The sequence below is a fragment of the Hypomesus nipponensis genome, chromosome 13, assembly GCF_054491055.1.
Source record: "Hypomesus nipponensis isolate SF chromosome 13, ASM5449105v1, whole genome shotgun sequence".
In the NCBI taxonomy this organism is placed as follows: domain Eukaryota; kingdom Metazoa; phylum Chordata; class Actinopteri; order Osmeriformes; family Osmeridae; genus Hypomesus; species Hypomesus nipponensis.
In genome coordinates, this window is record NC_140373.1 from 1,985,001 (window position 1) to 1,994,824 (window position 9,824).

At 49.0% G+C, this 9,824-nt stretch overlaps 1 protein-coding gene across 1 annotated transcript; it reads left to right on the forward strand.

The window, feature by feature from the left end:
• The first annotated feature begins 5,590 nt into the window (after window positions 1–5,590).
• On the forward strand, window positions 5,591–9,590 carry btbd17a (BTB (POZ) domain containing 17a). Its single transcript, XM_084670348.1, has 3 exons — window positions 5,591–5,763; window positions 6,720–7,011; window positions 7,684–9,590. The coding sequence occupies exons 1-3, from the start codon at window positions 5,667–5,669 to the stop codon at window positions 8,756–8,758; spliced, it is 1,464 nt and encodes a 487-aa protein (XP_084526474.1). The 5' UTR covers window positions 5,591–5,666; the 3' UTR covers window positions 8,759–9,590.
• Window positions 9,591–9,824: the final 234 nt, after the last annotated feature.

A 9,824-nucleotide genomic window follows, 5' to 3' on the forward strand; every position in this document is an offset into this window, starting at 1 on the left:
TGTCGGGGCCACGTACGTACATTTAACTCCCAGGATGGAATGTTCTGGATGGATCTGATGACAGACAGACAGACTCCATCAGCCCGCTTCGCTGGAGCAGCAGTGGCCTCTGAAGTAAGCTCCCTGGGAACGCAGAGCCGGGGGTCCAGGGGGGCCGCGGGGGTCCAGGGGGGCCGCGGGGGTCCAGGGGGGCCGCGGGGGGCCAGGGGGGCCGCGGGGGGCCAGGGGGGCCGCGGGGGGCCAGGGGGGCCGCGGGGCTGGCGGACGCAACCCTGGGGGGTTCATAGGCCAGTGCATGTTCCTGATTAAGGCTCTATTTTCAATGGTTGTCTTAAGGGGGCTCAGATCTGGATGAACTAAAGCAGAGGATCTGCGGGGGGTGGGGTGGGGGGGTTGGGTGTCCATGGAGCCAAAGTGAACTCTATCTTTAGTCCCTCTGTTCCACTGGACCCTCTCAATTATTCATAGTGGGACGGTACACCTGAAACAACAGCCTCGGGAGAGAGAGGGGGGAGAGAGGGGGGGAGAGAGGGGGGAGAGAGGGGGGGGCGGTAGAAGGACAGCGGCTTGGCCATTCTGTACGTATCATGGTTTCAGAACCGAGAGGTAACGACCGCGTTTCTGCGTTTGCCGGTGATTCAGGCGCAAGTTCGGGTTTCAGCCTGGCAGCTCGTGACAGCGCTGCAGTGGCTGTCATGTTCCCGACGGGTGTTAGATAACTGAGAGACAAAGGGAAAGTTACACCCAAACCTGGTGGTGAAGAAACACAATTCTGTTGTGCTGCAGTTCACATTCTGCAACTTCAAAACTGACCCTGTGGATTTCCACTGGCTTCTGATATTGACATGACACACTCCAGAACAATAAGTTGGCTGTGGTGTGAACTGAACAATGTTATGAGGCACTTGTTAGTCAAACAGAACAGGGTGACCATAACACATAAAAACTGCCTGTTGCTATAAAATGACACAGACCAAACTATTTCCTGTACTGACATGCATATCTGTTAGGAAGTGCTTCTACAACACCCCAAACATAGAACTTTGCCAAGGGATTTTATGTTTTATACTTTTGTACATTGGTAAAGTGCATCAGCAACAAAGACATCAGACAAGACACATATACTTACTGAACAACTTAGTAACAGTCCATCCCATAAACAGTGACAGAGGAAAGACAGATGTGGCCATCTATTCCCTTCTATGGTCGGTTCCTGTGTTGTCGGGTGCTGTGTGGCGGTATGTGCTCGTTGTGCCGTGTCCTGACTGCCTCAGGTAAAGAGAGGGGGAGCCTACCTTCACAACCAGTTGTCACTCTGTCTGTCCATCTGCCTCACAGCCTGTCCATGGCTCTGTGCTCCATCCAGCCGCTCCACACCAATGCTGCTGCCGGTCACGGTCATAGACCACACGGGCTGAGAGGAGGAGGAGGAGGAGGAAGAGAGGAGGAGGAGGAGGAGGAGGAGGAGGAGGAGGAGGAGGAGGAGGAGGAGGAGGAGGAGGAGGAGGAGGAGGAGGAGAGGGCTACTAGCAGCAGGCACATCCCTGCGGAGAGTGGAAGAGGCAGTGAAGGAGAGGAGAGACACGACTGAGAGGGAGGGAGGGAGGGAGGGAGGGAGAGAGAGAGAGAGAGAGAGAGAGAGAGAGAGAGAGAGAGAGAGAGAGAGAGAGAGAGAGAGAGAGAGAGAGAGAGAGAGAGAGAGAGAGAGAGAGAGAGAGAGAGAGAGAGAGAGAGAGAGAGACAGAGAGAGAGAGAGAGAGAGAGAGAGAGAGAGAGGGAGGGGGAGCAGGGGGAGGGAGGGAGGGGGTGGGGGTGGGGAAGCAGAGGCAGAAGGATTGGTGGATAGAAACAGGTGAATGAGAGGTTGAACTGTGGAGGTAGTGCATGTGTGTTTCTGTGTGTGTCTGTCAGAGTGTGTGTGTGTGTGTGTGTGTGTGTGTGTGTACATGCTTTAACGAGGTCTCAGAGGGTTTACACAGGCTGTGATCAGAATGCAAATATCCCTCCAAATATAGCTGGCAACCGCTGTTGCACAAGCAGCACACTGATGTTAAACACAAAAACAAATACAGCCTACTTTGTTTGCCAGTGTTCTATTCTGCACATCACTGACAATTAGCTAATGGCGAGTCAAATGTCACAATAACTAGCAGTTAATATGCAGACCCAAATACGCTACATTAGATGAGTAAAAACAAATGTTTCGGGGGAAGAAAAAAAACTTCCCTCAAGAAACAGTAACAGATTTCGATGCGTCCCATGTCAAGAACCAGTGAAACAACCGGTGGATAACAGTAAAGACAAAACGATGAGAGGTCACAAAAGCCAAAAGTCTCAGCAGAACTGCACTGCAGCAAAGTACATGGTGGGGTGGGTCTCTTTATGATTATTGCTTTATGTGTTTTATCGAACATATGTATAAACCCACGCCTCGCCACCTTACTCGGCAGCGAAGGCCTAGCAGAGCGTGTAATGAACCCCCACCGTCAGTGAGCGTGGACAGGCAAGGTCCTCCATCAATCAGGCTGGGCGGGTGGAGGTCTGCGGGGGGTGATGGAGTGGTCTTGCTGGACGAGAGGGGCTGAACACAGCATTTCGGTGCTTTATTGCTCTAATTTGTCTGCTGATATGCCACCGCACAGTCAATACGTTCCTGCTAACTCGCTGTTCCCGCTGGCCGAGCGTTCAGCACAGTAGCGGGCGCGTCACTTCACGCATGACCGCGGTGAATCTTAAAGTCCGAATGTGAATCTCAATTTAATTATGTTCATTTTGCGCACAAAGCACAAATGACACAAAGCGATGCCGATTCCATGTTCCTGACTTATGCTTGACTGATAAACATCTTCCGGTGAAGTCGCAGTCATTCTCCCCATCTAGCCTACCTCATTAAATATTTAAGAACAGAATGGTCCAAGACAATACGAGCACCAAGAGCTCATTGTAATCTTTTCCCAACCTCTGATGTCATTATGTGGGAACGAATCCAATGTCCTTCTACCTCCAACTGTCAATAATCGTGCTATTTAACTGCATTCAGACTTAACGAGCCTGTTTATGGTCCCCGTCTCCTCACATCGAGGGTTCTCACACTGGTGGGTCAAATTGGAGTCCATTGAGGAAGTTATTCTGTTTAGTCTTTCTTTCAAACAGCCTCTGAGTGTGCCAGCTTGTTATCCCTCTGCACCGGCTCCAGTTCAGACAAGCGGAGCGACTCTGAAGGCCTTGGGGCCTGCAGGGTAACATTGAGCCTGGCATGGCAGAGAGATGTGGGATACACTCTAAGAGAATGACAGCATCTCTTGATGCTGTGTAGGGTGTGTGTCTGTCTGTGTGTGAGTGTGTGTGTGTGTGTGTGTATATGTGAGTGAGTACATGCATGCCTGTGAGTCCCCTGTCAGGCATTGAGGTTTAGACCCACAAGGAGTTAATGAGAATTGAGACTGTGTTGCTGCTAATAATATCTCTGTTAGCAGGCCTGTCATATGAATGAGGTCTCCCTCCACTAGATCATATTCTAAATGACTCTTATTTCATGCTTGCAAGGGCTAATGGCTAAGATGAGTCGTATAGGCAGTATCTGTCCCTCTACAAGCACTCTCTCAGAAATGCCCGGTACTGCAAAACACATTTCCTCCTCACTGAGTCACTGTGTGGCAGGACCTTGTGGTGTGTCTGTGTGTGTTTAAGAGGCCATTAAACAGCAGAGCAGTCCTCACAGGTCACTCTGACCTGGCTGCCTTCTATAACCCGTGTTTTTAATCTGGCACGACGCTGCTTTCAGTGATGAGACAGTCCACTGGAACAGGAATTCACAACTGTCAACTCCTCATTGGTTAAACAACCAAGCACAGATATTGTTCTCCACAAGAGGGTATTTGCTTATGGCCTATTTTACTACAGCAACGATTACTTTTAATACACATTTGTTGATAAGCACTATGTGATCTGAATGATGATTAAACTCCATTCTTTCCGTTGGGATTTTGGAGTTATTTTGTTTTCAGCTCGCCTAATTGGTTTGGGCAATCAGGATTTATAGGGATGATAAGCAGGAGAGGACCTGGTCAAATGGAGCATGGAGTCATTATCAGATTACAGAGGGACATCATTATAATCAGCTTGTTTCCATGACGAGCAGCGTGAGAAGATGACCAGTATCATGTAGGCTCGAATACGATGATGTCTCAATCATTTGACACACGGCGAGTATGCCCTCTTGTGGTGATTCCCAGAGATTATTTGTTTTGGCTTCATTTCAGGAACGGATGTTTAAAATGTGATAAAATCAAAGTACAATCAAGATCAACATTGCAAAAAAAAAAAAAAAAAATACTGGTTAAATCAAATCCCACTGTGTCAAAGTAAGAAAGGGGTAGACCGTTTCCCTGTTTGCGAAAATCAAAAAAAGTGTGGGCGCCAAGCGTCACTATTGGAGCCTAGTCAGACACGGTTGACATCCTTTCGTAGAATCAGAGTGTGATTAAAAAACGTGCCGACTGGGATCATCATCGACCCTGACTGTCAGCACGCGTGATCAATACTTTAGCCCACACTACAGGGTCAACACGGACATGATAGGCCTTTTGCTCTAATGCCGTCACTACAAAAACACCGTCTCCGCGGACCTGCGAGTACGGGGATCACGAGACACTGACACAACTTCACAGGAACAACGAACTTGGGGTGTGTCGGTTTGGCCTTTTCCCAAATGAGGCCTTTTTTGATGTGACAGCCAGGCACATGCATAGGGAACGATTGGATATTGACCTTCTCAATTACTACTTCTAATTAAACAGACTCGCCTGAAGCCGGAAATGAATAGTTTGGACTGCTGTATCAGGATTCGCTGGTTGTGTACACTGACACACATACAAAACACTGACAAACACAGCAGAGCAACACTGCTTGTAAGAAGATTAATCATAATCATTTATTGCAAAGTTGAACTTTATAAAGATGTCCCATCTAGAGACATCTGTAGATGTTCATGTCATCACTACACTGCTAACAGAATGTCAACTACATCTTTGTAAGATTGGTGTCAGGGTCAATTGATAGGGATTTACCATGTGTTGACAGTTTATTGAGTATATTATAGATCATCAACAGATTTACCCTCCAAACTCTTCAGACAAGTTCATCTCTTACACAACCCTTGCACACACACGCACGCACACACAAACACACACACAAACACACACACACAGGTACAGACACACGTACACTTACACACACTCCCAGTCTTACCCTGCTCCAGTTCAACCCCAGCTGCTGGGGTGAGGGTCCACTGGCCCCGCCTCTCTCCCAATCAATGCCCCTCTCTGAGCGCCACCCCAAACAAGAGACGCTTCGGGAATCAAAGCCGTCGCCGTGACAACCGCCCGGCCGCCAGATTCCACCGATCGATGGGGTTTCCATGCGAACTGCCGGATATTGCCCAGAAGTACCACGCTGTGCCATGTGCACACAGAGGTCCTGCTCCTCACACACAGACGGACAGACAAAACTGTGACCAGGTCACTGCATTTCACCACTGAGGAGCGAGGGAGAGGGGCACAGACAGAGGGAGACAGAGAGAGAAGCCAGGTTAGGAAGACAGAAAGACAGAAAGAGGGATAGAGAGAGGTGTGTTTGCAGTTGGACAAGATAAAGAAGACAGAGGGATGATGTTCCCAGTGCGCCCCACAGGGCTCCTGAGCCACATCCACATGGGGACCCTTCTCCTGGCCCTTGGCCTCCTCCCAGGCCCTCCCACTGGAGGTAAGACCCACGCTGCTCAACATGCCCACCCGTCTCATCTTTGGTGTCAACTGAGACGCAACTCTGATATGTAGTTCTGTTCTGCAATGATGTTGTGGTTCCATTGTGGAGTGAAAAAAAATACAACGTAAATATATATTTTCTGATGTGTGCTGCAAGTCTACAATCTTTCCTCCTTTTCGTCCTGTGTGAATCTTTCCATGTTGGTTTGATGACTTTTGTGCTTGTCTCCTTTTGTGCATGCTTTGTACCAAAAAAAGCACTTCTAATCATAACTCATCACTGAGAAAGACGCATTGGAACTTTTTAGACATTGAGACCTTAGATCATCTCATTCAAAGGAAGATGACCGCGTTCGCATGTGCTGCTTTTATCTGTGTGAATCAGTCAAACAGGACATTGTGGTTTGCTACTACCGGTTGAGATTGCTGGAGCAATTCTACTTTACTGAAGCTTTACACCATTGCAGCCCACCCAGTTCCTCATTTATCTGAAAGAAAGGGAAGTGTCACAAAATATTTTTTATTCAGAATCCAAAAGAGGAACTTCAGACTATTGGACCAAAGTTTAGATCCCCAATGTATATGTGGTCAGCATGTGAGTGGTTTTGACTTTTAGGGACATGTGTCAACAGTATACAGTATATTAGGAGCAGATGTGTGAATGATTTAATTAAATCCAACCCGCATCTGTGCCGATCGATGTCATGGATTGGGGGCGCTTCTGCCAAGCCTGTTTTGATCATTACCCCTCTCCCCCCTGCATGCCCCCATTCCCTCCTCCTCCTATTCCTCCACCTCCAATGCCCCTCCTCCTCCTATTCCTCCACCCCCAATCCCCCTCCTCCTCCCTTCACCACCCAACTTCTTTGTGCCTCTTCTTTTTCATCTCTGCGTTCACCTCCTCCACACTGGCGGCCCTGCCTCCCATCTGTTTCCCTCCTCTTCCTCCACCAGGCATCCAGACAGCAGGGGCCCAGGATGGGGGCGGTGGTGGTGGGGACACCATCAGCCACTCTCTGTCCCTGGTGCAGCGGCTGGAGGCTCTGCTGGCCCAGGGGAACGGCAGCGACGTGGCCCTTAGGGTGGAGACCCTCAATGCGGAGGAGGTGAAGATGATTCAGGCCCACTCCCTGGTTCTGGCCCTGCAGAGCCCTGTGTTCGAGGGGATGCTGGTCAGCCGCAACACCTCCACCCTGGTCCTGCGGGAGACCAGCGAGTGCTCCGCCATCTTTGACAAGTTTATAAGGTAGGCCAAGGGAGTGCATATGCTGTAAGGGAATTACTGGGAGACATTTACAAGAGAGTTGATACGTTTTTATGATTTGTTGTCAAAGTACCCTGTTGAGGATGAGAACTGTCTCCCCTGATTGCAATGAAAGCATGTGCCCTCAAGTGGTAGATAAATGTAACTGCAACACTGGCCTAATCGCAGGGGTGTGGGCATGCCACAGGGGGTGTTCACCAGCCACAGTATTTGACTTTGAGAGAGAGAGAGAGAGAGAGAGAGAGAGAGAGAGAGAGAGAGAGAGAGCTTAGTAACCTGGCTCTAGGGATGATCAATAAATGATAGAGGTCCATTTTATAAAGTTCCCCTTCAAGCTTTGCAAACACAAAATGTATGTCGCTCCCTTTTGGCCACGGCTGTAGAGTTTCTTTCTGGAGATTCTCAAGATAAAGTTGCCTTTAAGATCAACATTGCAAAACGAATGCGGATTAGGGCTAGGCCGCTTTTTATCCACTGGTAACAAATCTGGAGTGAATACAACAAGGGGTGCTTCAGTAAAAAAACAGTAATATGGTAAAATATTTGGTGATCAAAGATAAGGTGTGCATGTGAGTCCATGTCGATGCATTGAAGATGACAAAACCCATTTTATTCAAACGTTTTTCTTTCTGGAATGTTTCCATCCCTGTGTAGGTATCTGTACTGTGGAGAGATCTCCCTGGGTCTGGATCAGGCCCGACCTCTACACATGCTGGCCACCAAGTATGGTGTGCTGGGGCTCCAGCAGGGGGTCACCCAGTACATGACCCAGAACCTGGCCCGCGATTCTCCCTCGGGCCACGTGGTAGGCTGGTACGAGTACGCCCTCCAGACGGGAGACGTGTCCCTGAGGGACAGCTGCCTGCAGTACCTCTCCTGGAACCTGTCGTCAGTGCTGCGCAGCGGGGAGTGGGGCACCATCAGCGCCCCGCTCCTCATGTCTCTCATGAAGCGCTCGGACCTCATCCTGCAGAGCGAGATGGAGCTCTTCGACGCGCTGGAGCTCTGGATAAACCAGAACGATCCGGACGGGCTGACGGCCGAGAACGCCCTGAGGTCGGTGCGCTACGCCATGATGCCTCCCAGGGAGCTGTTCCGCCTGCAGACCCAGTCTCTCACCCTCGCCCGCTACCAGGAGTCCGTACGAGACCTGCTCTACATGTCCTACCAGTTCCACTCCGCATCGCCTCTGCACATGGCCAAGTTCTTTGACGTGAACTGCAGTCTGTTCATGCCCAGGAACTACCTGTCCCCCGCCTGGGGCTCCCCCTGGGTCCTAAACAACCCCTCGCGTGACGACCGCAGCACCAGCTTCCAGACCCAGCTGGGCCCCAGTGGTCACGACGCCGTCAAGCGCGTGACGTGGAACGCCCTCTTCTCCCCGCGCTGGCTTCCCCTCAGCATGCGTCCCATGTACACGGAAACGGGAGCCATGCAGCCGACGCGAGTCGATGGAGGGCGGCCGCGCATCATCATCACGCCGGCCACGTCCAGCGCGGACTTTGCCGGCGTGAGTTTTCAGAAGACGGTGCTGGTCATGGCCAGACAGCAGGGGAAGGTGGTGGTGAAACACGTCTACAACTTCCACCAGAGCACGGAGGAGAACGGAGACTTCCTGGCGGAAGCTGACCTGCACCGCAAAACATCGGAATACCTCATCGACGGCTCCCTCTACCTCCACATCCTAGTCAAGCCCCTGTACCAGACCCTCATCACCACCAAGAATTGACCCCGGCCTCTTCCTACACCTCTCTGTTGTCACGCTGCGATGATCGTCACGCACACGCTGCACTCTCAGACTGTCATATCTCATCATGGTCAATGTCAGGAGGCCACAGCTACAAGGTTAACCCTTGGTGTTTGCCAACGTGGGTGGCTTCTTGTGTTTCATATATGTACATTCTCGTTAAGTTAAAACTGAAAACAGGATTTTGTGTGCAGACATACGCCTATAACTTTACAGGACGTCTGCATTCATAAAGCAGTTGTGTGTTTGGTAGATCTGCAACGTTGTATTTAAGTAATCAAGTCATGAGAGGAGTTCACAATAAACAATGACTGGGTCCTAGACATTTTCATGTGTGTACGTGCATATTAATGTTTATAAAATTTTGAATCATAATTTCCTTGGTGCTATTGTTCCCTTAACATCTACAGTAAGGGGGTACAACTATTCAAATCTCACATGTTCTGCCTGCAACTTTCAGGTTTACCCAGTTCACCAGCGTATTTAACTTAGAGCTATTGTCTGTGGTTTTAATTCACATGCAGATGTTTATGTCACTTCTGTGCATGGCCTACGAATAAACAGAAGCATTTTCAGAAAAGTGTGTTAGGGAAGTATAGGTCATCATCGTAGTGAATACCACAAGTTTTCAAATGTGTTTAGGTTAGATTCTGTCGGACCGTATGTCATATTGGTATTGATATTTATGTCACCATCCTTAGCTGATACAGTTTAAGCTTTCTTCTAAAACACTGACGTGCCAATGATGGCCCTTCTTCAGAATAATACTTTTTCATTTTGGTACCATTTAATAAAGATACATGTTTAAGAACTATTTGATTGTTTGTAATATTTTAGTCCTCTTTGGTTTAGTAGATAAATACATCAACAGTTATTGTTATTGCATCGTTATGTTCCATTGCAATAGATGAACACGTTGGGCTTAAGCACTCTAAATGATGGAAAATCATCAGAAATAAACGATGACTGGATTGCTCATAAATGTGTAATACGTGTTTGAGTTCAAATGTTATAAATGTCTTTACGAGAAGCTGTTTATAAGCTGCGG